This window comes from Perognathus longimembris, chromosome 10 (assembly GCF_023159225.1).
Source record: "Perognathus longimembris pacificus isolate PPM17 chromosome 10, ASM2315922v1, whole genome shotgun sequence".
Classification (NCBI taxonomy): domain Eukaryota; kingdom Metazoa; phylum Chordata; class Mammalia; order Rodentia; family Heteromyidae; genus Perognathus; species Perognathus longimembris.
The window spans coordinates 4,338,263-4,364,596 of NC_063170.1; the positions used below are offsets into that span (position 1 = coordinate 4,338,263).

Consider the following 26,334-nt stretch of genomic DNA (forward strand, 5'->3'; position numbering starts at 1 on the left):
TTTTGATAAGAGCCTCGCAGGCTTTTCTTTCCAGGCTGCCTTTGAACCGTGATCTCAGCCTTCTGAGTAGCTAGGATGACAGACATGAGTCACCAGTGCCTAGCAATAGGCAAGTCTTTAAAATAAAGGGAAGGGACTTTCATAGGACTGCTAGATCTAACCAAGAAAGATGTAGCCTTTAAATCTTTCCAGAAAGATCTAGCTGTTTTTCAAGGGTTCTACAACCCAAATGAAACCAAGGAAGCCGCTAGCAAGCCCTCTCGCCATGGGCTCATCACAGCACCTGCTGGAAGAATAACTGCGAAGTGAAGGGCATCTCTACCCATGATGCTCTTCTCGCGGGGCCCGAGCCCAGCGGGCTCCTCAGGCCCGGGGGGCCGCTTGGCGGTCTGCAGCCGTGTCCTGCTGTGCCTCGGAAGGGGACTGATTCCTCGCGTCCCAGTCTGTATCTGGGACGAACAAGCCATGGAGGTCCAGGTGCATCTCCACAGCAACAGAGGCGCGAGCCAATTCCGTAAAACTTTTGGCATCCAGGATAAGAAGAAAAGGAGGCTTTTGGGGATCGGTGGAAACAATGGCTGATAAGATAACTCCTTTGGGAAACAAAATGAGATACTTTAGTCTTTTCCTTTCTTCCCTTCCTCCCTCCCTTCCTTCTTCTATCCTGCCTCCCTCCCTTCCCTCCCTCTTTCCTCTCTTCCCTCCTTCCCTCCGTCCCTCCCTCCCTCTCTGCCTTCCTTCTTCCTTCCTTCCTTCCCTTCCCTTCCTCTTTCTTTCGTTAATTCTCTCTCTCTCTCTCTCCCTCTCTCTCTCTCCCCCCTCTCTATCTCTATCTCTGTGGGAACAGAGCCCAGGACCCTCAGCAAAGTCTTCATAAAATTACAGCCATGGCTCCCTGTGCCCTCTGAACTCATGTGCTAATTCCCACAGGAGGTGGGAGAACATGGTAGCTGTGTGAGGAACTATGGATCAGAAGATCTGGTTCAAGCCCTGGCTGCAGCCATCCCGGTGCCTCTCTGAGCCTCAGTCGCCGTATCTGTGCAGTGAGGAGGACCTGCAGGGTGGACTCATACGTTGTAAGCTCTTCATTGGGTGTCACATGCATTGAAGAATGGCCAGCTTCCTGCTGTGTATGGATTCTTGGTGATGGAGAAGCAGCTTTGTTCTTTAACTGAAGGCTTCTTGGGCTATGTGGCATGTGATTGTTATTATTAGTATCTTTTGGTAGTGCTGGGGTTTGAACTCAGGGTCTCGAGCTTGTAGACAGTGGCTCTGCCAGTTGTGTCACACTCCCAGCCCACTGTGTAGCACGTGAGGCCAATCTACCTCTTACACCTCTGTCAACACCGGGAGCCCCAGCTTTCCCTCTGTGAAACGGAAACGCTCTCAGTACTCAGTGCTCATTCTCAAGAGACAGACAGAGGGTTAATGAAATCCTGAAATCCTGTGCACATGTTCAGCAGGGAGGAATCTAACCAACGGATTGAGATTCCTTCCCTATGTTCCTAAGCTGCAGTGCGCTTGAGCAGAGGTGAAGTCAGACTGGCCTGTGTTCAAATCCCACCTCTGCACCTTGGCAGGGTCTCTCGCTGCCTGCCTCCCTCCCCTTGGCGAGGCGAGGACCACTCTTCCCCCTTCATGGAGAGAATGTACTGGAAGTCCCTGCCTGGCCTCTGCAGGAATTTATGCCAACACCTGCCAGGGAGATGGCAGTGACACCCAGGGTCACCAGCAAGACAGGCCAGGTGGAAAGCCACTCCTTCCCAGCCGAGGGGAGAAGCTGGCAGGCTCCGCGGGGCCACCCGCCCTCCCCTGCAGGGGTGGACAGCCCCACTGCTGGCTCGGCAGGGCTGTGTCTCCACCCAGGGTTCTTGTTCGCTGCCTTTGTGCCCCCTGGGCTGTGGGCAGGGCACTGCTGAGGCCAAAGGAAGGAGGGAAAGGATGACGTAGACACACGCAGCATTCTAGGGGCCCTCCATGAGAGGTTTACTTACTCCTAAGAGAGTTGGTTGAAAGTTTGAATACAGCCATTGCAATAGATTTAAAAATGGAGTCTCCACTTAGGGGGAGAGTTTAGTGGCACTCAGCGGGGAGAAGTGGCAATAAAAGGGGGAAAAAAAAGGGTCTTTGTGCAGTAAAGAATTTTGCCTTGATGAAGGACAGGCCTAACCTCTGTGCTGGGGAGTCACGTCTAAAGCTCCTAGATGTCCTATTCAAGAGGCCTCGGGCCATGCCAGATAGCTGTGCCCTGGGTCATACACATGGTCTCTGCTCAAGCTTTGGGGGGAGACTGGAGACTAAAGGTCAGCCTCACGACCAAGCATCAGTAAAAGCCTTGGATCCGGAGGCTCTGGTGGGCATCTTCGCTGGCAATCACTTGTTAGCACTACCTACGACGCCATTGGGAAAAGATGGCCGGATCTCCAGGCCTGGTCTCTCCTGGACCCTGTCCTGAGGGTTTCTCCCTCCTGCTGGTTTGAATCTGTATCTTTCTACTGGAAGAGTTCATGGCCTTCACCATAATGGCTTCCCAAGGGTTCTGTGAGTCCTCCCAGCTGTAGAACATGAAGGTGGTCTTGGAGTCTCGGAATTTCCTAATCAGCAGCCTTGACTCTGACGCACCCAGACTCCATAGCAGGTGTCCCCCGGCTGCCCACCAACAGCAGCGGTGTCCGGGCGTGGTGGGGGTGGGGCGGTGGTCGGGAGCAGGGCACAGCAAGCGGGCACGCCCGCGCAGAGTCTTACCGTCATCCTCGTCCTTGGCACCTGGCGCGGGCACAAACAGGGGTTCCGCCGGCCAGCAGCTCTCCTCGCCCCACTTTAAGGAGGACTTTGTGAGAAGGTCATATTTTAGTATCTGTACGTTCAGAGAGGAGAAGCATGCGATCACTCGTCTGGGTAAAGGAAGGCAGGAAGGCCACAGGGGACACAAGAAGCCCCCGAACGCAGGCTTTTGACATCACGCCCCCCCCCCCCCGCATGATATCTGCCTCCGATCAGCTCAACGGCACATAGATAAGTACACACTTCAATTTCCAACACAAAACCTCTACAGAGCTAAGGCTACCCAGGGAGTCTCAGGTAAAGCCTGAATTCAGCTGCCATTTGACGCCACACGGTAATGTTTCCTGTTCAATAACTCCTGTATTTAGAGAGCAAAAGCTTGGCTGGGGGACCTGGCTCAAGGGTAGAGCACTCATCCAGAATATACCAAACCCCGGTTTGGTCCCTCCGCACTACTACTGTGCCCCCAAAAGTGCAGGTCCTCAGGCTTCTCCAGAGCTCTCCTGAGCCTTCTCCCTTAGGGTGTAGGATTAGTGGGGAGCGGCTTGGGGTGTGTGCCTGCGTGGGTGGGAGCCTTCTGTGTTGCCCTGTACGTTTCTGCACGGTTTGCACTTTTCACATGAGAATTTATTCGAGAACGAAGCTGTTAGGGAAGAGCGAGGACTGTAGCGCGCCTCCCACCGCACGGAGATGTAGCAAGTGTTACCGGGAGTAGCTTGAAAAAGAAAATCCATCCTCTAAGGCCCGCGGCTCCAGAAGGTTCTAGTCCCGGGAAGGGACGACTGTGATTCCCCTTGCCAACTGGTATACCCTCGGTGCCAATTCAGTGTGGCACACGGTTGGCGCCCAATAAATTCATCAGAAATGAAGGGACACAGGCGGGAACTGCAGCCAGGACCTCTCCCTGAGCTCCGGCTCCCTCCCCGAGACGGCTCACCACCATGTCAAATGTGCCGTACGCTCAAGCTGACCTCCCTCCTGCCCACCCCTTTCTGATCCAGGCCGCCAGGACCGAGACGTGAGAATTCAGTTCTGCAGGCAGACACGATCACTGCAGAGCAAGGCGGCTGCCAGCACGGGGACCGCGGGCCCCAGGGGCCCATACCTTGGTTGGGATTGGACTCCACTGGACCCCAGCAGCATAGATATACCGGTACGGCTTTCCATTGTGAGCATAATTGATCTGAGGGAGCTCCAGGCCTGCAGAGAAACAAGACAGGATGAAGCCCCAGCGCCAAGATGAGGAAAGCACCCGCCTTCGCACCTGGCCGGGCCTCCGTCCCACGGAAGCGGGAGGTCCTTGACCCTGATTCAGAGGCAGAGGGTCTGAGGGGGTCAGACCCTCTGCATCGGAGGGGGTCAAAGACAGGTGGGGACCTCGGATAATGACCTCGGCTCTATTAGGAGGTTCAGAAGCAAGGTGCCATAGTCCTGAGCTTTTAAGTATATAAACATCTGTAATTATCCCAGATAGAAATCAAAGAGAATTGCAAGATTAAAATCAGAGGCTACTGCAATTTATTTTTTTTTAAATCTCTTTCTAAAAAGGAGCATGCATGCAAGCATGCACACCGGTATGAGATGAGAAACCACAGGAAGGAATATCAATGGGGAGTAAGAATGCAGCGCAGGAATTTTGCTATAAGGGAGTATTATGTTAAAATAATGCTTACAAAGGATTTTTAAAAACCTAGGCAAGTGCCAGTACCTAAGGTGACATATTCAAAGCTCATGTTATAATTATCTCCATATCGTTATAAATGAAGAAAGACGTTCAGAAGCCCTGCTGGACTGACAACTGCCGTATCATTTACAACTTCTATTATAAAACCTAGGTTTCTCATGATGCTTTCATTATGCTTGTTACTTGCATCATTAAAACATGAATGCACTTTCCCGTGCAAATGTATTCACATCTGCACATGCCTGTGGTATCTAGGGGAGTTTCTGAGTCGGAGCCCTGATGTCAAATGACGTGTCTTCTGACAAATTCCAGTAGCCAGAACCAATTCCTGGCAAAAAGACAATGTCCAAGAAAAGAGGGGCTGGAGGGAGAGCCCAAGGGATAGTGGTTATTCAGTTCCAGCTGGGGGGCGGGCAGGAAATAGAAGACCGGGACAGGAAGGAGGTCTAGGAGACTTCGGGATGCTTCAAAGGAGCTGTTCCAGGTGAACACGAGGAGGAAGGCAGACGGCTCACACTGAGAGAAGATGCAGGCTAGGCCGAGGCCCAGTGGAAGAGCATCTGCTCTAACACAGACACAGACAGGCAGACAGACAGACAGACAGACAGACACACACACACACAATGAGGAAAAAGAGAAGTCCATTAGTCCCACTGATCCCTGTAGCCAGGGACTGAGATCTACCTACACCTTTACTTCTAAAGACTCACACAGGCTTGAAGCACCCCCACCCCAACATCAGAATTGGTTAGAGGCTGAGATGCCATTAATAGAGGTAGCTGCTTCACAGGCAAACGCAAGAGTGTAGTGGGAGACTCCCCAAAACTGTGTGTCCTTCGGGACAGACACCGGAGTCCGGCACAGGGCAGCCAACGTGGTGGATTCTTGGCTTAATCCACACTCTGGGGTGTGTGTGACAGAGGAGTGTGCACCTAGCACACACAAGGCCCCGAGTTCAAGCTCCGGCATTGCAAAAGCTGAGCCAAAGCTAGCATCCCATGGCATCGTACGACGCTGGAGAGCCACTCAGGCCTGCGAGCCCAAGGGCAGCCCGAGCAAGTAGCAAGTCCCTGTCTCAAAAAGCAATCCACGGGTGACTCCCCAGTGGGGTAGCCTTAGGCAAGTGCATTCTGTCTGCGCTGCATGTCTTTCGTGGTTGTTAAGTCAGGGTTTCACTATGTATACCAGGCTGGCCTAGAACCCAAACTTCCTGCTCAGCTTCCTAAGTGCTGGCATTATAGGCATGTACTACCATGCCTGGCTCACTCTGTACTTCTAAAACCCATCTGGTCCAGATTTATTTTATTGGGGTATATTACTTCTGCAATGGGGATATGATCACTGTGACACTTTCATACATGCATATATTTGATCATATTTACAACTCTATTATTCATTTTTCTTTTTGCCATTCCTGGGCTTGAACTGAGGGCCTGAGCACTGTCCCTGGCTTCTTTTTGCTCAAGGCTAGCACTCTGCCACTTGAGCCACAGCGCCACTTCTGGCCGTTTTCTATCTATGTGGTGCTGGGGAATCGAACCTAGGGCTTCATGTATATGAGGCAAGCGCTCTTGCCACCAGGCCATATTCCCAGCCCCTATTCGTTCTTATTATCTCCCTTTGGACAACTTTGATGTTATGACAGACTATGTCACGTGAGGCTGCTATGTTGAGCTCGGAAACACAGCCCCCGTGGGACAGCAGCGAAGCCGGGGGACATCTTGGGCTCCGCTGCGTCTTGAGCACCCTCCAATGCTCAGGACAGGAAACTATCCGCCCCCCAAGGCAGCAGTGCCCAGGCTGGGGCAGAGTCTCCCGTGGGCGTGGCCTCTGCTGGGGGAGGGGCCAGCTTCCCTCAGGCCCCCTGGGCTGGGTAGAGGTAGAATAGGAAGCTGTCACTCTGCGCAGGAAATCGAGGCCTCAGCAGATGACAGCTGTGGGTGTCATGTGGGCCAAGGGGCAGAGAGCTATTGGGAGCTACCGGAAAGACAAAGGTCCCCAAATGCTTTTCCTTAGGGTTCCAAGGGCTCTGGGACTTGACCTTTGTCCATGCATGGGGGGAGGGGATTGAAAGAGGCGGGGGTGGGGGAGGGTCTCCTTTAAATCCATGACGGGAGGGAGGGCACACTGTACCTTCATAAAGCAATTCAGGCTGGCAGTAGACACAATCATCTTTCTCCTTCGTGGCCGTCGCTCTTGTAGACGCTGCTCTGATTAAATTTGAACCCACTTCAGCATTCTGCAAAGAATCAGTTGTCAAAAAAAAAAAAGTAAGAAAGAAAGAGAAGAAAGGAAAGTGTTATTCGGAGTGAGCCTTGGCCGCACTTAAGATGCCTTAGCATACTTCACCGTGCGCGGCTTTCCATTAGCCACAGGAAGCAGCTCTTTTATCGGTGCTGTTCTTATTCCCAGCTCAAGCTGCAAGGATCGGCAATGTAAGGTGACTCCTGCAAGGTCACCTTCTGGTGGGTGGTGGAGCCCGGGGCACCCAGACCTGGACCTCTTCCCCCAAGCTGCCCCGCACCTCCCAGGGAAAATGTGCTCTGGAGAGCAAGTTCTCCCTTTTAAAACCTGGGGTGACTCACCTAGAGAAGCCAGCAGCAGCCATTTAAAAGGTGCTTATAAAGAGTGGACAGTAACATGAGAGATGGCCGTGATATAAAACTGAGTAAAAGCATCGAAACAAATTCAATACCCAGCTGAGCTCAACCGCATGCACAAAAATTACATCTAAAGGAGTCTCGGAAGAATACACCAACTGTCAATGATACAGCAGGCGGTGAATAAGGACCCTTGCTCGCTTTTCTGTCCTTCTCTCTGTTTTCAGGCTTTTCTCCATGAGTGTGTGTGTGTGTGTGTGTGTGTGTGTGTGTATCACGGCTGAAATGAATGTGAGATAAAGTGTGTTGAACATATACGATTTCCTGTCTCCCCCCCCTCCGCCCCCCAATACTGATCATGGGTCTTAGAACAGAACAAGATAGCCTGTGGTAAACCTGCTTCTTTCCGTGTATAAAGAGGATAGCAATGGTAGGTGCCTCTTCGAGTGACTGTGAACATGAAATGCAAACACCCTGAGCAGTGTGTTCCAGGAGTGCCCGTCTAGCAGTGCGGCCCGAGTGTGAGCTGCGTGTGTTGGGGGGTGACCTCTTTGTTCAGCACCGCACAGTACCTCTCTTCTGGTCGGGGGATACACTCTAGGCCCCACCAGTGAACGCTCCAAACTGCAGACAGCTCTGCATCCTGTGTATGAGCACGGAGAGGGACAGCACAGATCCACTCATGAGACAGCTACGAAATGACTAACAGGTGGGCAGTGTACACAGAACGGAAACGCCAGGCACAGGCCCGATTTCACGTTACTCAGAAGAGTAGGACATTTAAAACAGAGCAATCGTTTTGGGGTTTATCATCAAATACTTTTGGACCATCATGGATGGTAGGTAGCTGAAATTGTAGAAAGCAAAAAAGTGGCTAAGGTGTGTGGGGGGGAGTACCACTATATTATTATTATTACTTCCTCTTCTCTATGTACCAAATTTTCTCAAATGGCTTTTATAGTTAAAAGCAACCTCTTTTAATGACAACAGGATTTTTTTTTTTCCAGTCATGGGGCTTGAACTTAGAGCCTGAGCAGGGTTATTGGAGGGCGGGGCTGGGGTTGAGGATGGAAAGTTTACCCTACCCTGGTGATTGGACTGCAGAGGTCCTTAGAGATTTATCTGGTGCGATATCCCAATTTATAGAAGAGGCCCATAGAAATGAAGGCTGGGCTCGGGCCTTTGTATTGCAATTCTTATGCCCAGAAGCAAGAACATTTTGGACAGAGGGTGAATCAAAGACAAAGGCCCGAAGGTTGGCTTGCTCCCACGCCGTAGGTCTCAGTTCAAACATCCCTACCTGAAGCTACCTTTGTGCCAAGCGTTAATCATCTTTTTTTTTTCTTTAAGGTCCAAGACTGGGATTCTGGCTTGGTATCTGCTGCCACTTGCGCTCATTGGCTAGAGCTCTACCAACTGGGCAACCCCTACTCAGCTCCTTTATGAAGCTGTGTCTTTCACCCACCTCCCTCCCTCCCTCCCTCCCTCCCTCCCTCCCTCCCTCCCTCCCTCCCTCCCTCCCTCCCTCCCTCCCTCCCTCCCTCCCTCCCTCCCTCCTTTCTTCCTTCCTTGTTTTGTTACTAGGGTTTGAACTCAGGGCCTTCTACTTCCTAGGCAAGCCTTTTACCACTTGAGCCATGACCCTAGCTAGTCCTTTGGTTTTCAGTTATTTTTCTGATAGGGCCTTGGTACTTCTGCCCTGGGCCGGCTTTGAACCGTTAGCCTTCTGTGGCATAACTGGCACACACCACTCCGCAATCTGGTTCTTAGGGGGTTCTTTTGAACGTTTTGCCTCGTCCGGCCTTGAACCGCCAACGGCCCTCCTATCTCCACCTCTGGAATGGCAGGGATTATAGGTCATGAAGGGGGATGCCGGACAGTGCTCAGTGTGTGGTACACTGCCCCGGGGTGGGGGGTGGGGGGTGGGGGGTGGGGGGGGGTGGGGAGGGCCAGTGCAGAGCCCAGTCGCCATCGAAGGGACGTCGCGCATGCTCTGTCAGACTCGGTGAAGTAGGTGCCCCTGGCCTAGCGCAGCGCCTCATAAACAGAAACTCGAGGGCCGCGCCCGCACCGGGCCGGCTCGGGGCAGGCCCTTCCCAGGGCCCCAGCGCACGTGACCGCCACAGGCCCCTGGGCATGTCCCAGCCTTCCTTCTCAGGGAGTTGCTCTCCAGAGCCTCCTTCCAATGCCAGCCTGGAACTGGTCGGACTGGTTGAGGGCTACACTGAATTTTTCCACACACAGCGGTCATGAGCATGTTCAGCCGCTTCCGGCAGCCGATGCACCCGGCTCGAGGGAGGCATCACTTCCGGGCCAGAGTTCATCCAGCGCTCTGAGGGGAAGCAGTCAGTTCTGAGATGTGTGCGAAACCGGGCGGCACGGCTTTCTGGGTGAACCGAGTCTGCTTCCCCGGCTGTGGAGTGGGCTCACCTCTGCCTGGTCTGAGCATCTGGGTTACTGTCAGGTGAAATCATGCTCGTAAAGTCAGGCAGGCTGAGGGCCTGGCACCCTGTGGCGAGCGACTGTCAGGCATGCCTTCAGATCCTGACAGAAATCCACGAGTAATTCCTTAATGGGAGGCGAGCTACCTTCTCTCTCCTCTTCAGATGTGGAGGCAGAAAACAGCACAGAGAATACCAGGCACAGGTGGCTCAAGATTATAATTCCAGCTCCTTGGGAGGCAAAGACTGGGAGGCTTGTGGTTAGAGGCCAGTCTGCGCAGAGTCATCAAGACCCTCACTCAGAACATGAGCTGGGCGTGCTGGGGCTCTCCTGTCACCCTAGTCATGTGGTGTGAGGAGTAGGTAGCGGGACTGAGGTCTGAGCTGGGCTGTGGGCAAAATACCACGTCTAAAAAATGAAATACGATACTGTATCTGGAAAACAAAGAAAGAAAGGGCTGAGGACATGGCTCGAAGCACTAAGTCCTGAGTTCAAACCTTAGCATTGTTAAAACAAAAACAGAAACAAATGTGAGAGAGAGGAAAAGGAGAGAGGGAAGGATGGAAGAAGGGAGGAAGGAAGGAAGGAAGGAAGGAAGGAAGGAAGGAAAGGAAGGAAGGAAGGGAAAAGAAAAAGGATTAAAAGAACTCAGGGAATTGAAATGTGACTTAGCAAAGCACTTGTCAATTCCTAAAATTTTCAGGACCTAAGCTATAGCACAAACATGGCAGCAAATCATGACACATCTCTCTTTAACCCAGACTCTGTCATGTCACCAAATCACATAACCATCCACTATAGCAACCACGAGCCGTGTGTGACCATTTCTACTACCTAAAATAACATGAAGAACAAGGAAGAATTGGGTGCCTCGGCTACCCCAACCCCATCTCAAGCACCCAGAACCCCGGTAGCTACTATCAAGGAACAGAACATTCCAGCCACACAGGGGTTCTACTGCACAGGCTGGTCTGGGAGGAGGAGGAGGAGGAGTTGAGAAGTCTAGGACCCCTTGGGGTCTAAAGGCCCAGCCTCTCCCGTCTGCCTCCCGCATTTCTTATCCCAGCCTCCATCTCTGGCTGCACGGTAGCTCCCCGGCCAGCCCACCCAGCTCGTGGGCACACGGGAGCCAGTGGGGAGACACCCTTCCTGGGGGTGAAGGCACCGACTGGGGTCCCAGCGTGCCTCTCTCCGTGGTAGCCTCCTCCACGTGGACGGCGATCGTTCGTCAGGGCGCCTGTGGCGAGGAGGGCAGGGCGGTGGCCCTGCTGTCTGTACATGCCCACGGTCCTCCCCACTCCTCCTCCTCCTCCTCCCAGCTGAGCCCTGCCGTAGACGCCCATGCCGCCCTGCAGAAACTGCCAAGGTGCCAAGGACCCCGTCACCCCACCTGACCCCCCCCACCCCCCGCCCCGTGGGCCCAAATGCAGAGGACCTGACTTCTGGGTGTAAACCTCATCGTCTCTTCTCTGGAAATCTCTGCTTGCCTGGGACATGGTCCAAATGCTACAGGGAGCCCTGTGCCTTCCTGGAGACCTTCCTTCCTTCCTTCCTTCCTTCCTTCCTTCCTTCCTTCCTTCCTTCCTTCCTTCCTTCCCAGTACTTAATTGTCTAACCACTACTTCTTCAGGTTCCCTGATGCTAAAGACAGAGCCCCCCCCCCCCCCCCCACTGTCTGGAGCTGAGACATGAGCAGAAAGAGGGGACCGAGCAAGTGTGTTGCGCTGGAGATAAGAGTCGATGGCCACGGCGGAGAAGGCCAGGCAGGAAGCCGTGGAGAGAGGAGAGGGTGAAGAACTCGCTAGGCTTCTCATCCCCCAGCTCATCCCGAGCTTCTCATCCCCCAGGGGCTCCGGGCCCACAGCAGGCCCGGCTGCTCCCACCCTCCCATTCTCCTGACTTGGGCCTGGGCTGGGGCTGGGCCCGGGAAGCCTGCCGGGGATTCCTGCCTGTAGCCAGGAAGAAGATGGGCTACAACATGGCCTCCCGGCTAGACCTGCGTAGGGGGGCCTGGGGCCCTCCGATCTGCCTCTAGGCCGCCGTGGACACCTGCCTGACTTCCCCATTTCCACACGCAAGCAGCTGAAGGACTTGAAAGTAAAAGAGACATCTTTCAGGGACAATAAATAGCAATTAAACAGCGTGGCCAGAGCTACCCAAGGTAGGGTTCACTCTTTGCTAATTTCAAAGCAGCAGGTGGCTCCCTGGTGACTTTTAAAATCATACGGGCGAGCCTTCTAAGCTTGGTTCTGAGGGAGCAAACCATTTCCTGAGCGTCATGAGAGGTGATAAAATCCCTGGTGTGTGGGCAGCGGGAAGGAGCACGCCGCTCCCTGCACCAGCCCTGGGCTGAGGTTGGCCTTGTGATTCATACCATGTGCTACCTGCCACCCTGCTTTTCCCAAATCAATCACCCCAGTGTTTCCCCGGGCAAGGGGTACAGAGTCCAGCTCAGGGATTAAATAACCCTGGTCACAACCCCAGGGAAAGGAGCTAGCCCCTCCCTCCCTACCTCTCTCCTTTTCTTCTTTCCTTCCTTCCTTCCTTCCTTCCTTTCTTCCTCCCTCCATCCTTCCCTCCCTCCCTCCCTCCCTTCCTTCCTCTCTCCCCTCCTTCCTTCCTCCCTTCTTTCCTTCCTTCCTTCCTTCCTTCCCTCCCCCCTCTTTTGTCTCAGTGTTGGCTCTTTTGGGCCTGGCTCCTCTCCCGTAGCTGTTTTTGCTCAAGGCTGGCACTGTAGCACTTGAGCCACAGCTCCACTCACTTTTTAGTGACTCATTGGAGATTAAAAAGTCTCATGGACTTTCCTGCCCGGGCTGGCTTCAAACCAGGCTCCCCTCCTTTGTAGCTAGGAGCCAGGAGTGAGTATTAGGCACTCAATGTTGCTACTCTCTTTAGGTCAAGCAGAGAGTACCCAACATCTTTAACACTGATACTTAAAACAGAAAAAAAGTGCTTTGTTTCTTCTTTTTAGTATATTTGTAACCTACACAGGCATGGACTTTGCTTTGGAGCCCAGGCTGGCTGGGGCCTACTTCCCACCTCCGCCGACCAAGTGTTGGGCTAACAGGTATGTGCCTTCGTGGCTTCGCTTCCTTTCTTTTTTCCAAGTGGGGTTCTGGGGAGTCCAGCCCAGGGCCTGTGCATGCCAAACGTGCTTTCTACCACGGAGTTGCACCTCCAGCCTCTCAGACCTGGGCCGTGAGAGTAAGTTGCGGGAAACAAACAAACAGCAGGAGAGATCGTATGGGTGTTAAGTGGAGGTGATACCACCTCGACTAAGCTCAAGGCAGGGTGATTGATGCGAGTGACCAGGTTTGGACCGGAAGCACGGCTCAAGCGGTAGAGTGCTTGCCCAGCAAACCCCTGGAGGCCCTAACTTCAATCCCCAGTATCATAAAGAAGAGAAAACTCCATGTGACCAGAGTGGGAGAAATACTGGAGAGAGGAGACAACAGTGACTCTGGAGGCAGACACGGTTGGGTGCAAATCCCGGTTTCGGCATTTCCTGGGTGGGGTACAGCCGAACCCCTGGTGTTACAGAGCCCTGGCGACGGGAGGGTCAGCCCCCCAGGCCTGCAGAGCGCTGCTCCCCCACCCCCAGTCATGGTGGACCTCTGGAGCTCTTTCTAGGACTTGGGCCGACAATATCTTTACCCCTCCCAGCCTCAGTTTCTCTTTTTCCTCACGTGGCATGAGGCTAACATGAGGATCTCTTCCTTAGATTGTTTAGCTCATGAGGCACAGCAAAGTGCCTGGCACCGCGTCATTGAATTCAGTTTGGATTCAATTAAGATCCATTAAGTCATGAGGTCACAGAGTTCTGGAGCCCGGAGCTCGCCCGCTCAGAGCGTGGCAGCCTCGCCCTCACGGAGGGCAGCGTTGAGACGCGTGGGCACCGTGAGCGTGAAGAGGGGACCGCGTGAGGCCAGGGAGTTGAGTCTGTAGAGGAGATGAATCCTTGCCAGAGACCTTGGGGGCTGGGGGGGGGGGGGGAGCCGCGCAGCGACGTTGTCAGAGAATATTCAGCATGAGGAGAGACATCTGGATGGACAGACGCCGCGGGTGCGAAAGCCGGTATGCAAAAGATCAGAAGCACCTGAGCCACCGAAGGAGACGAACGCACGGCGTGAGGTCTCACGTGGCAGAAACCACGTCTGAGTGACGCCACTCGTGGGAGAACTCTAGACAGTGGGTGAAGGGCTGCCTGGGGCTGGGGTGGGGGTGGGGGAGGGGGCCCCACCTCCTCCTGGGAGGGGATGGCCAAGGTGTAGGTACTTTCCTTGGGGACAATAGAAAACATTCTAAAATGGATTGTGCTGACAAAGGCGCGATCCCGTGGCCCTACCGAAGGTAGGGCACTGCGGTTCACACCCAGAATCCTAGCTATTCAGGAAGCCGAGACGGGGAGGATCGAGGTGTGAAGCCAGCCTGAGGGGGAAAAAGAATCTGTGAGACTCCGTCTCCAATGGACTAGCAAAATCTGGAACAGAGGCATGGCTTAAGGGGTAGAGAGCAAAAAAAAAAAAGATGAATGAGGGAGAAGCCCCGAGTTCAAGCCCTGGAACCAGCCTCCCCCAGGCGCCCCTGAAAAAGACCATTGAATCAAACACCTTAGATAAGTGAATTGTACGTTACGCAAACCCTTTCTCAACAAAGCGGTTAGAGGTATGCACAGCATGATTAAATTTAAGACGTACTTGTGCATATAGTATTACCTATATGTAGCGTATATAAAATATATATATATACGAAGGGAGAGAGATTAAAAGAACTATCTAGGAGACAATGCAAATCGAACCATGATCATCTGGATTAAAAAAAAATAACCTATGTTTTCTAAAGTTTCTACACAAATATAGACCACTTTTGGACAATGAAAATAATATTAAAAAAAAAACAAAACAACAATCCACAAACACAATAGTTCAGAGCACAAGGCCTCGAGTTCGATGCCTAGTCCTGCCCCAAATACGTAAAGTTCCGTTTGGATTTCAGTGTCTATCAACCAAGTGTGACATGACCGCCCACCCGGCGTCGGCGTGAACGCTGACGGTGTTACCTTGTCCACGTGCAGGGGCAAAGCGAACCTCCGGAGCGTGGGCACCGAGGTGAGCCTGGAGTTCTCCTCAAAGTCCTGGTTCAGGTTGGCCAAGTAGAAGAGCTGGTAGAGGCTGCTGTCTTGGTAGGCGATGACGTCGAACAGGAGGCAGCCATCTTCCTCGTAGGCGTTGACGTGGTGGAAGACCACCATGGCGTCCGTGTAGAACTTGGTGGGCACAGGCCTTCTGGTCCTCCGGTCGATGATGTGAATATAAGTCTGGAAGAAGACACTGGCGGTCAGCTCTCCCTCTGGGGAAAGAATCTGCTGGGTGCCAGGTCCAGAGATGGACCCCCAAATACCATGCCCCCTGGGTCTTGTCTCACCACCACCACCACCGCAGGGCCGGCCTCACGGAAGCCCCGTGAGTCCCCAAGGGCTGCTCTAGCTGGGCTTGGCATCTGCCCCCCCCTAGGCCCCTGGGTGGCCTTGCTGAGTGTCCCCAGTCCATGCGCCTCTGGGAGGGAATTAGTCATATCAGTTTGTGGGGGGGGGGGGGTAGGGCTGCTCAAGGCTCATTATACCCAGGACATTGGCATCCAACAACTTCTTCAAGTGGGGGAATAAAGGCCCAGTCCTCTAGCCTTAACCCTGAACCACTACCAAGGACCAGCCCAGCTTTGGAACGTTCTGGAAAGCTGGCAGTTACCTTCGGGGAGACTGGCACCTAGTTCTCGCCCTACCGCCACGTGACTGCTTTCGGGTGAGCTCCCCGCATGCCAGTCCCCCCACAGTGCAGACGGGCCTCACCTTGTCCTCCTTGTGGAAGGTCATGCAGGAGGCCCAGCTCACTCCCCGCATGTACGCGGTGGCCATCTTGAGAATGTCCAGCTTGAAAGGCTGCTCCAGAAACACCACGTGGTTGTCGGTGAGGCCGAAGCTGTGGTAGTAGCTTGGGGAGAGGAGCGAGCGGGAGGGAATGGAGCAGAACACCTCTGTGTGCTTCAGGGGGCTCTTCCCCCTCCTCTGGTCCTCCTCTGGAGAGAAGCAAACCTTGGGGATCCAGCAGGCACCCGCAGGGGCCCTGGGACCCCGGCACTGTCAACCTGCAAACTGTCTTGCTAAAAAGAACCTCCTGCTCAGCCCTGCCCTGGGTGGGCCTGGTTCTTCACTCAGGGAGCCTGAGTCTGGGGTCCTCGCCAGCCACAGCCGGCGCGCTAAATCAAGCCCCTGCCTCCTTTTTCCAAAGACAGGGCCCTCAGGAACCTGGCCGCTCCGCGCTGTCTACGGCCACTTTTGCCTTCCGCTACAGTGGCCCATCTGAGCCTGGGGGGCAGGCACCTGATGGTCCTCGAAGTCTCAGATATGTGCTATTCGATCCTCGGTCAGAAAAGGTTGAATGTGTGAAGGAATCATCCAGGGAATGTACTGGGGTGGGGCCTGGGAGCCTGCATTTCTACCACGCGCTCAGGGCGCCATTGATACATGCTGGTATTTTGCGAGGAGCCCACCTTCAGCATTTACTCTTCTTCGTGCTGCCCGTTATAAACACCCGGGAAGGGATTTCCTACCTGTTTCACCTATATTGTGACAATCAAGCTAGGCTGCAGGGTGCCCGTTTCACGGATGGGAAACGGAGGTGTAATGCCCTGCCACAGGGTCAAAGTTACAGGGATAAGCCGAGAAAATGTGGCCCCTTAGCCCCTTAGCTTCCTCCTCTGTTCCTAGGGAATAGGAGAGTGAGGGTAGGGAAGAGAATGCTCTCATCCTCACTGTAGTTTGGTACCTCACCAGGCACCCCAGGGTGTGTGACTTGGGCTTTCTCCGTCCTCTGCAGGAATGAGTCAGCCCTGGCCAAAAGGCCATCCTCCCCACCCAGGCCCGGGGCTGGCTTCTCCCAGTTGCCGGCTGAGGTCCCCGCCTCTCCTCTGCCGCCTGTGCACACCGTCCACAGCTGGCTGGCTGGAGAGAGGACTCATCTTCTCTTCACAAAGCAAATGGAGCCAGAGCAAACAGATGAGAAGCGCCTCGGTCTGGGAGGCAGGAAATGGAGCACAGATACCTGGGAGCTGCCAGCAGGGGGCAGGAGGTCAAAGGGCAGCTGCTTGCAGAAGCTGGGGGTGAGCGGGGGAGGCTTCTGGGAGCTTCCTAACCTCAGACGTATCACCCAACCTCCTGAACCTCGTAGTAATGTGAGGTGACGAACACCAGATGCCCAATCTGACACTGGAGGATTCTGGGACGGACCCATATACTTGGTTGACTTAATGAACAAGAGTTTCACGTAGCAAGAATACTCCTTGTACCTTCTGACCTTGGGGACTCATGTCTCTCCACAGAGCCTGACAGTGTGCTCAGGGAGGTTCTACAGGTGGGGGGGGGGGGAGATGGGGAGGGACCAGTGGTATCACAGATGAAAACTAGTTTCCCAAACCAGAAGGTCAGGTTCAAGCACCCTCAGAGTCCTGCACAGCTGTCCTCAGAGGCCTCCTCTGCCGGGTGTGGGGTGTAGTTCCTAGGAGGGTCCTGGACAAACAGGAGCCAAGGAGCCTCACCCTCTTCCCCCTCGAGAACATGCAATCACACTCGGCCTGGGCTGTGCTCCAGGATCCCAGCCCTAAGTGGAGAAGGCCAGAAGAAGGCCCAGAGAATAGGGTAGGGATCGGGAGTGGATCTCAGCAGGCCTGAGCTCCCTGAACAACCTTGGGAGCCTGGCCGAGGGCTGAGCGAAAGTGGACAGCATAACCCTGGCATACAGAGGGTTGAAGCAAGACGGACATGGGTGGATGATGGCTAAACTAATGAAGTAATGAACTGGAGCCTAGGGAAAAGATAGATGGACAAATGGATATATGATTGGATGAGCAGGATGATTGGATGGATAAATGAATGGATGGGTAGATGGATGAATGCATGGATGGGTGAAGGCATGCATGGGTGGATGAATGCATAGGTGGATGGATAAGTGAGTGGATGGGTAGACGGATGAATGTGAGGATGGATGGATGGATGGCAGATGGATAGATGAATAGGTGGATGAGTAGATGGGTAATGAATTAAGAAACTGGAGTCTAAAGAAAAGGAAAAGAATCCCAGAAATCTCCTTTAGGGAAAATTGAGATTGCAAACAGTGAACTGAATAAGTGATGGCGGGGGGGGGGGGGAGTTTCATACTATCACCAACAAAAATCACATCTGTGGAGCACCCTGGCTAACTCTGCCTAGATTTTCCCAAGTGACCTACCTGGCACGGAGGCAGGGATCTTAAATATCACGTATTTTGTCTTCCCCTTGTCCACAATGGATGTGCCCATGTTGAGAACATTTCCAGCCCCATCGTAATGGGGGTGTGCTGTTGCCAGATTTATAGCTACATATTTACGGTAGTCAACCTGCAAAATACGATAAGTGAGTGAAAATCCAGTGCACACTCCTCGTTGAATCTAGACCCTGAGACATGGGTATTTTCACACTCTCCTGATGGGGAACTAAGACGGGATTTCCCTGGAACCAGAATGTCTACTCTTGTGACCAGATGTGACCTCACCCTGGCATGGGTGAGCTGGAGCCTGACCCTCTGGTGACCAGGTTTCAGGAGCCTTGTTGTGAGTCCGCATGCACCTGCTCGTGGCTTCTGTTCCCATCCCCCATCCTGGTCCTGTGGTATTCCAAGCATGGAGACAGGATGGGTGCCTTACCACAATGACCTGGGCAGAGAGACTGTGGCTTTGAAGCCATTCCTGCTTCTGCGGGGTGTCCTTCTGGCTAAGTCATGTAGATTCACCCCTCTGGATCCCACAGAGGCCCAGATCCCCAGGCCTCTCTCCTAGTATGGTTCTGGGAATCGGAGGGGTTACCAAGCCATTTCATCAAAGCCAAGCTCCACTAACAAGCCAAACAATGACCCCTGCTGTGAACAGGCCACAGCCTTGGAACAATGGGGGAACCGCAGGCCAGCTGTGCACCTTCCCAGCCCGGGGGGGGGGGGGGGGGGGGCTCAGCCATCAGTCGGGCCGGGCCTTGTCCTGTCCCTCCCAGCACTTCCTTGTTTGTAGAAAGCACACAGCTGGGGGACCCATGCTGTACTGGAGCTGGGCATGATTTCCAGGCTGAGCAAAGCACTCTCCTCAGCAGGTGCTCACAGGCCGGTGAAGACACTGCGGCTTTGAACAGCAGCAGGAGAAAATGGAAACCGAGTCCGCGGATGTTCACCAGAACCTTCACTTGCTTCTTTTGTTTACTTCTGAGCTCAGCTCTCTGCCTAAGGCCTCCCTCTGCAGGTCAGTAGAGGTAGAGCCCCCTCGGGCCCAAGAACTATGGGCCTGATGATGGGGAGGTGAACTGTTTCCCAAACAAGACAGGTGAAGTCATTACCCCTGGCACTAGTGAATATGGCCTGATTTGGGAACAGAGTTGCTAATCAAGTGATAGATGTCATCCAGTTAGGATGAGGTCATATTGCAGGAGGTAGGCTCTGATCCAGTGATCCGAGTGTTTATGAAAAGTGGGAACTGGAGCACAAGGATCACATGGCACAGAATGTCAAATGATGATGGAGGCAGAGATTGGAGAGGTTCATCTACAAGGTGGGAATCACTAAGTCTGGCTGGCAACCTAGGCGCTGGAAGAAACAAAGAAGGCTCCTCCCCTAGAACCTTCAAAGACAGGTTGGCCCTTGCTAACACTGATTTTAGACTTCTGGGATCCGTAAGTGTGTTACAGGAGATTTCTGCTACTTCATGTCACCTGGCTTAGGAGTCACACATGTCCAATGATGGATACGGAGACAAAGACACATGTTGTGTTGACATTATAGAATGGACTTATGTGTCCATCACCAGGTGATATAATCTAATGGTACTGCCAGAGTTTATGCATTTCATCATTGACTGAAACACAGTTCATCGTGGCACATGGCTGTGTTTTGTTCCAACAGCCACAGCCACAAGATGGAAATGATACAATCCCTGCCCCCAGGGAGCTGAGAATTTAATAAGAAATGCTGATCTACAGCAACCCATGCTATCCGAAAAGGGGACTATCCAGTGAGCTCCTGTGGGCAACTCAGCTTCCTCCAGGGGCTCTTTGTCTTGGGTCAGGAATGGATGCCAGCTATAGGTTTGCCAATACCTTCTCCAGGGTCTCCAGAGTGTGTGGGTTGATTTTCCTGATGTAGTTGGTCTCTGTGGTGGCATAGAAGTCTTTCCCGCACTTCATGATGTTGATCAGACAGTTGTCTGTGAAATCAGGGATGGTGTGGGACAAGTAGGAGAAGGCTCTGGGGAGAAAAGCAGATTACCAGGATGGGAATATGGCCTAGTGGTAGAGTGCTCGCCTAGTATACATGAAGCCCTGGGTTCAATTCCTCAATACCACAGATACAGAAAAAGACAGAAGTGGTGCTGTGGCTCAAGTGCTAGCCTTGAGTAAAAAGAAGCCAGGGACACTGCTCAGGTCCCGAGTTCAAGACCCAGGACTGGCAAAAAAAAAAAAAAAAGAAGAAAAGCAGGTTATCAGGGTCAATGGTTATGTCCAATCCAGATGGAAAGTTCTGCCCTCTATGGCTTTAGTCTTCCTGTTATTCAAACACTCTGCTCCCAGCCTCATGAACACCATATAGAGTGCCGTGATGTGCCGCTAGAACACCATGGACCACAACAGGTCCCTTCTGGGCTCTCAAAACTCCAAAGGTCTCCAACACCAGACCCAGTGGCTGCTGGTAGGTTGTTTCCGAGAATTTCAAAATGTTCTTTAGAAATCATACAGGAATCCATAATGGTTCCCCAAACCTACCAAAACAACTAATCTCAGCTTTGGTAGACCCATAAACTCACACTGATGATCTCAAGTTTGTCCAGGAGATGGTGAATTAAGAACTCACCATTCATCTGACCAGAAGGCCAAACTCAAAGCCAGAAGGAAGAAAGCACAAAGAGAGCAACTGGGACAAATCTCAAATACTGAATCCAGGGGTTGAGTAGTGCCCCCCCTGCTGACAGAGGGTATAACTGCAAGAGCGTGCTCTGCAGGTTGCGGCTTTAAATTCCTTCCCCTCCTCCGGCCTCCGGCCTTTCCTCGCTGGCCCCTCCCCTGCTCCACCCCAGCTGCAAGGGTGAGTTTAGAGCTTGCCCTGTGCCAGGGCGAAATGATGTCAGCTCTGGGAAAAGCAGAAGCAATCTTCTACCTTTAGGCAATCTACCACTGAGCGCTTTCATAATTCCTCCATGTCTGGAGTATCAAAAAAAGAAGACACGAGGGCATGGTGGTACGTGCCTGTAACCCCGGCTGTGGATCCGACCACCAGAGGCAGGAAAGGCCAGGCTTGTCTGAAAAAACAGCAAGCAAAAGATACTAGGGGTGTGGCTCTAGTAAGTGGTAGGGAAGCTACCCAGCAAGCAGGAGGCCCTGAGTTTCAAACCTCAATGTCAATGAGAGACAGCGACACAGAGAGGCAGAAAGAGAGGGACTCTTTGGCCACATCCCCACTGACCTAACTTCCTCCCTTCGGCCCCACCTCCTAAAAGTCCTGACAGCCCTAGCAGGAAAGCCCAAGAGACCCTTAGTACCAATTAACCAGCAAAAAGTCAAAAGTGAAGCTGTGGCTCAAATAGTAGAGCACCAGCCTTGAGAGGAAAAGCTAAGGGACAGTGCCCAGACCCTAAGTTCAAGCCTTAGTACTGACAAAAATAAATTTCTGCTTTTTAAACACAGACTACAGCGTATCATATGCTCTTTTTCCGCCTTGCTTTTTCCCCCCTTCATACTTAGAAATCATTCCATACAACATGTAGAAAGCCTTGCCACTCCTTTTCCTTCCTTCCTTCCCTTTTCCTCCCCCTCCCTCCCTCCCTCTCTCCTTCTTTCCTTTCTTCCTTCCATCCCCTTTTGTCCTCCCTCCTTCCTTCCTTTTCTTCTGTGGTACTAGGAATGGACTTAGGGCCTTCTGCTTGCTTCCAGGACAGCCCTGTCTCATTGCTTTTTTTTTACTTCAGCACCACATTTTCTTATTTAGTTTTACCGCTATTTATTTAATCATTTCTCTGTGGCTAGACATTTGGGTTGTGTTTAGTTTCTTGTTCTGACAAATGATGATGCAGCCACGATAACCTTGTGCATTTGTCATTTCAGACGTGAGCGAGTATATCGCTACACAGAAGGGAATGTACATTTGTAATTTAGACAGGTAATTTCAAACTGCTCCCCAACCAGGAGAGTATCTAGGAACTTGTCACAGGCACTTTGCCTTTCTTGCGGTTATGTAATGTCTATGGGCAAAGGCCCGTCGTATAGAGTTTTTAAAATCTACCCTAAAGAGAATTGTCAGAGGAACTCCTGATGGCTTGTGACCATCACAGATATCCCAAGAGCACGCAATGGGGTCAGATCTGCATGGGCAGTTACTTGGCAAAGATGTTTTTGCAGGGGTCTGGGTAGGCCATTGTTCCAAACTCTGACACCACGATCCTGTTGGCCTCGATGTTGGCATTGTAGGTGTCGCTTCTTAGGTATTTGCTCCTGTAATAAACTTCACCTGAAAGAGGAAAGGTGGGTTAGTCTCAGGCCGGCACCTTTGCTGGGTTGTACGATCTATGTCACCCACGGTGGGTGGGGTTTTCACTGGGGGCCGTGACAAGCTGCTTTAATGCCAGTACATGTTACAGGGAGCGTAGGGAGACTGATCTCACACCCAGCTTCTCCCTGGAGCTCCATGTCCACGGGAGAGATCTGAGGCTCAGCAACATTCAGTCACCTTGCCCCGCAGTGCCGGGCCGTTGCCCACCCACCCATCTGCCTCGCCAGGACCCCTCCTGCTGTGCTGTGTCCATCCAGAGCCTCCTCCAGAAGGCTGGATTTCCCCCTGCCCCGCCCCCATCACCTGTCACATCTCATCTCTTTTAAACTTCCACTGCAAGCCGCCCCTTCCCAATGAGGAAACTGAGGCTCAGTGAGGTGAAGGGCTTATTAGCCTTGGAGCACAGGTTCTAGGTTCATGAGCTCGAGGCCAGCCTGGGCTACATCACGAGATGCTGTCTCAAAGAAAAATAGGGGCAGGGGGAGCTCTCAGGTAACTCCAGTGGAAATTTTCCACTTCAGATCGAACTAGGAAGAATGGCAAGGCAAAAAGCACCAAGGTAGAAAAAGTAGCTTGTAGCTCCCAGCCGTGACCAGTGGAAATGAGTGCCTGAGAAGGCAGAGAGAGTATTGATCCCAGCTCCCCTGAGCAATGATACTTCCTAATTTTCTAATAATGGGAAAGTCATCTCAGCAGGAGTTGAGCTGTGTGTGTGTGTGTGTGTGTGTGTGTGTGTGTGTGTGTGTGTGTGTGTGTCATGTGCCTCTTCTGCCCGGAAAAAAATACCAAACTTGACCTAGTTGTTGATTCTGGGCAGGAGTGTCCTGTTTCCTATGTCCCTGCGGAAGGAATGTGGCTAATGAGCTGCTCTGGAGCACGGTGGGGGCGGGGGGCAGGGCGGCTGGGTGGCTTCTTCTTCCATCTGAACCCCACAGTGCAGCGGCAGGCTTGAGCGGTTCCAGACACGTGTTTCTGAGCCTTGCGGCTCCCGCTTCTGCAGCTTCCTGTGTATGGGAAACTGGCGGCCTGGGCGGAGAGTTTACATTTCAAGTGAAAAGAATTCAGCCTTTCGCACTAAGCGCCCCTTCTCCTAGCCCTCGGGGGGGCCCTGACCAGAGGAGGACAGGCTGACCTCTGCTCCCGTGGGGGCACGGGCCTGCGGCCTCAAGCTCTCTGCCCCCCAGGACTTCCCTGGACCTGGCAGAATTTCAGCAGCCTTCGAGTGTGGAGCCCCTCATCTCTTTCACACTGCCCCTGCAGCCCCCCACTTCCAGATGAGTTCACTGGGGCTCCGTGAGATGAAGAGGTCGGCCTAGGGGCAGGGGCCTCTTGCTCCACGAGGAAGGGAAAAGTGGATCGGGGTCCCCTCTCTGTGGAACGCACCCCCCCCATCTCCTGGGGGAGGACCTGCCAAACGGACCCAGGCTGTGCAGAGCAAGCACGTACCACAGAGCCCACCTAGGGTGCCGGCGCTCATTCCTATAGTCCCGGACTCTCGGGAGGCTGGCCAGTGAGTGGCGCACCTTATTTGCTTTCTGCATGGCCTCCCATCTTATTGGTCCGGGATGCGGGGATGGCACAGAGGGACAAAGAGAGGGGAGGAGGGAGGAAAAGGAGAAAGGAGGAGAGAAGAGGGACCAATGCTACTGGTTTGGATGGCAGAGACGACGCTACAAGCCAAGGAGCGCATCAGGCAATCCCCAGAGGGCAGAGAGGACCAAGAAACGGGTTCCCCTCCGCGGCCACCTCCTCCATGACCGTAGCCCGGTGAGAGCCTTCCGGATGTCTGGCCCCCAGCACCGAAATGAACCAGTCTGTGTGGCTTTCAGCCCCCGAAGCCCGTGGGCCACAGCGCAGCCCCCCCAGTGCCCTCACCGTCCCGGATGGAGAAGCTGTGCAGTAAGGCCAGGCCGTCAAACCAGTGGTTGTATTTGCTCTCTCCCACCGCGTGCATCCCGGGCCCGTTTCGAAGCAGCGTCCCCCGCAGCCATGTTGGAATCTTGCCTGTCAACAGAACAGTGTTTCAGCTCCAGTTTCGATGGCCTAACCCACCAAGCAAGCAAACAAACAAACAAGCTTCCGTGAAGTCAGGAGGCTTGGGCGAGACAGGGTCTTGCCGTGAGAGACACGCAGAGGACTTGTCTGTGTTCGTCTGCCTCTGCTGCCTGGTCAGGATGCCCCGGGGGCGGGGGGGGGGGGAGAGGGCACAAGAGTCTGTGTGGCCATTGAGCGCCCAGGCACCTGGCCCCACGGCTCCCTTCGGGGGCGCTGCTGGGTCCGTTCAGCCTCTCCAACTCCAGGACCCCCGTTTTCTAACAATTTTAAGGATTTCCACACAGTCCCTGAACACAAGGCACAAGGCAGCCTGGTGAAGACTTGCTGGCAGCGTAAGCTCCCTCACCCGCTTTGGTGGTCCTGGGATTTGAACTCAGCGTTGTGTCATTCTTGCAGGTACTCTGTCACTGGAGCCACACGCCCCAGGCCTTTTGTTTTTTGCTTTAATTTAAGGCCAGGGATCTCATGGTTATGCCAGGGTGGCCAGGACTGTGATCTGCCTATTTGTGTTTTCTGGGCAGCTGGAGTGACAGGCACGGGTCATCTTGTTTGAAAGAAAACGTTTCGTGGGCCTCGAAGAGCAATCCTCTCCACCTCAACCCCCCAAGTATTTAGCATTATAGTAATGAACCATCTAGTCTGGTATTGGGCTCCCTTTCTATAAATTTAAAAAAAAAATCCATATCAAACATGTTCGTTTGCTGAAAAAAAATGACATTTTCAAATATAACATTGATACCTGTTCATATTTCTCAAGTATACAATATCCGTATCTGTCTTATAAAAGATGAAGGGACATAGACCCCCCCCCCCCCAATAATAGTAGTGCACGAACGTTGGAAGGGAAGACCTGGGAGAGAGGGAGGGAAGAGCTGACATTGTCCAAGAGAAATGCGCTCATTACCTGACTTACGTAGCTGTAACCCCTCTGTACATCACCTTTATAATAACAATACAAAACTGGTAGTATAGATTTTTTATTTCCTTCTCCGTTATAATTTATACTTACAATTTTTGTATCTAATTTAATGTACCTGCTGACAGGTCCCACCCATCATTCAAAGCCACCCTCACGATCCTTATTAAAAAGCAAAACCCCAAACCAGCCCCCTCCATGCAGCTAAGGAGTACTGTCCTGGAGCGCTCAGCACCAGGGCTGGCCTTCAGAGTCTAGACAAGAGGAGACAGCTGGAGATGGAGCCCCGAAAGACTTGGGGACAGGGTCCTCTGGCGGGTCATGCTCGCCCCTCGGTGGGTGTCTTCTGTCCACTCCGCGTGCTGAAAGCACACCTGTGGGCCCCCGAGAGCCGGTGGCCTCGGCCCCTGCACGTGCACGGCGGGAAGCAAGGACTTAGGGTGCCTACGTCTGCAGAGCTCATGCGTCCGGATAAACTGGCTCTTTGCAGACTCCCAATTCCTGTTCGGCAAACCGAGCACTGCCAACCTTTTCCTCTTGGGAGTCGTGAGCACGGCCCTCTCCTCTTGCAGTCTGAGTTAATCACGTGTACAACGCACCGAGAGCGTCACACAAAGCCCCTCTGGATCGTGGGTTTGCCTTGCCGCTGCGTACTGTGTTCCAGGCTTTCCCCAAAACAACTTGGGACACGCGACACAGATGTCTGTCTTAACACAGAAGAGCCCGCCTCTGGCACAAAACACTCACCTGTCACTTGGGCCGTTACAGGCTCCAGCTGTTCCTTCTTGTTCTTGCCAAATATTACGTCCATGGAGTCAGCGGCAGAGTGAGAATCGACGTGAGATCCTGTGTGCTCCGGGGAGCTGTCCGGGCTCCTACGGCCTTGCCTCTTGCCTTCCTTCCCTACCCTTGGACCCTTTACATCTCCCTCCTTCCCAATCCCACCCCTTTCCTCTCTGCGTCCTCCCTCTCGGAGTGTCTGAATCCGCACACGTCTGGCAGGGTTTACACAATGTTTGGTCAAAGGTCAGTTCGCAAGCCATGTGGTTCGGGCTAGTCTTTAACCCTCTGCGCTTCCTCCGGCTCCTTCTCTCCACGCTCACTTCGGGCTTGTTTCTGAACGGGTGAAGAGAAGCTAGCCGGGAAGCTGGAGGGGTTTGCGAGGGAACCACCGGGCACCTAGCGGAGGCCGTCCCCACCCCCGCCAGAGACCACACCATCTAGGGTGAGCCTCCGCAGGGA

At 53.2% G+C, this 26,334-nt stretch overlaps 1 protein-coding gene across 3 annotated transcripts; it reads right to left on the reverse strand.

Annotated features, from left to right (window-relative positions):
- Bco1 (beta-carotene oxygenase 1) lies at window positions 1–25,920 on the reverse strand. Of its 3 annotated transcripts, none has more exons than XM_048355052.1 (11): window positions 25,840–25,920; window positions 23,997–24,125; window positions 21,950–22,079; window positions 19,679–19,826; window positions 17,793–17,940; window positions 15,359–15,585; window positions 14,570–14,827; window positions 6,602–6,707; window positions 3,890–3,984; window positions 2,746–2,820; window positions 1–593 (listed from the first exon to the last, which is right to left on the reverse strand). In XM_048355052.1, exons 1-11 carry the CDS (start codon window positions 25,901–25,903, stop codon window positions 219–221), a joined length of 1,755 nt encoding a protein of 584 aa, XP_048211009.1. In that variant the 5' UTR covers window positions 25,904–25,920; the 3' UTR covers window positions 1–218. The 3 variants fall into 3 exon arrangements, with proteins under 3 accessions (XP_048211009.1, XP_048211010.1, XP_048211011.1); XM_048355053.1 differs by having other exon boundaries at window positions 2–593; window positions 23,997–24,131; window positions 25,846–25,920; XM_048355054.1 differs by having other exon boundaries at window positions 304–593; window positions 2,746–2,857.
- Window positions 25,921–26,334: the final 414 nt, after the last annotated feature.

Excerpts from the sequence above, each read along its gene's own strand:
- Bco1 (XM_048355052.1), bottom strand. The coding sequence starts at position 25,903 with ATGGACGTAATATTTGGCAAGAACAAGAAGGAACAGCTGGAGCCTGTA. Across the intron at positions 19,827-21,949 it reads TGCAAAAACATCTTTGCCAA|AGCCTTCTCCTACTTGTCCC; the intron begins GTAACTGCCCAT and ends TTTTCTCCCCAG. Across the intron at positions 3,985-6,601 it reads GCCTGAATTGCTTTATGAAG|GCCTGGAGCTCCCTCAGATC; the intron begins GTACAGTGTGCC and ends GTTTCTCTGCAG.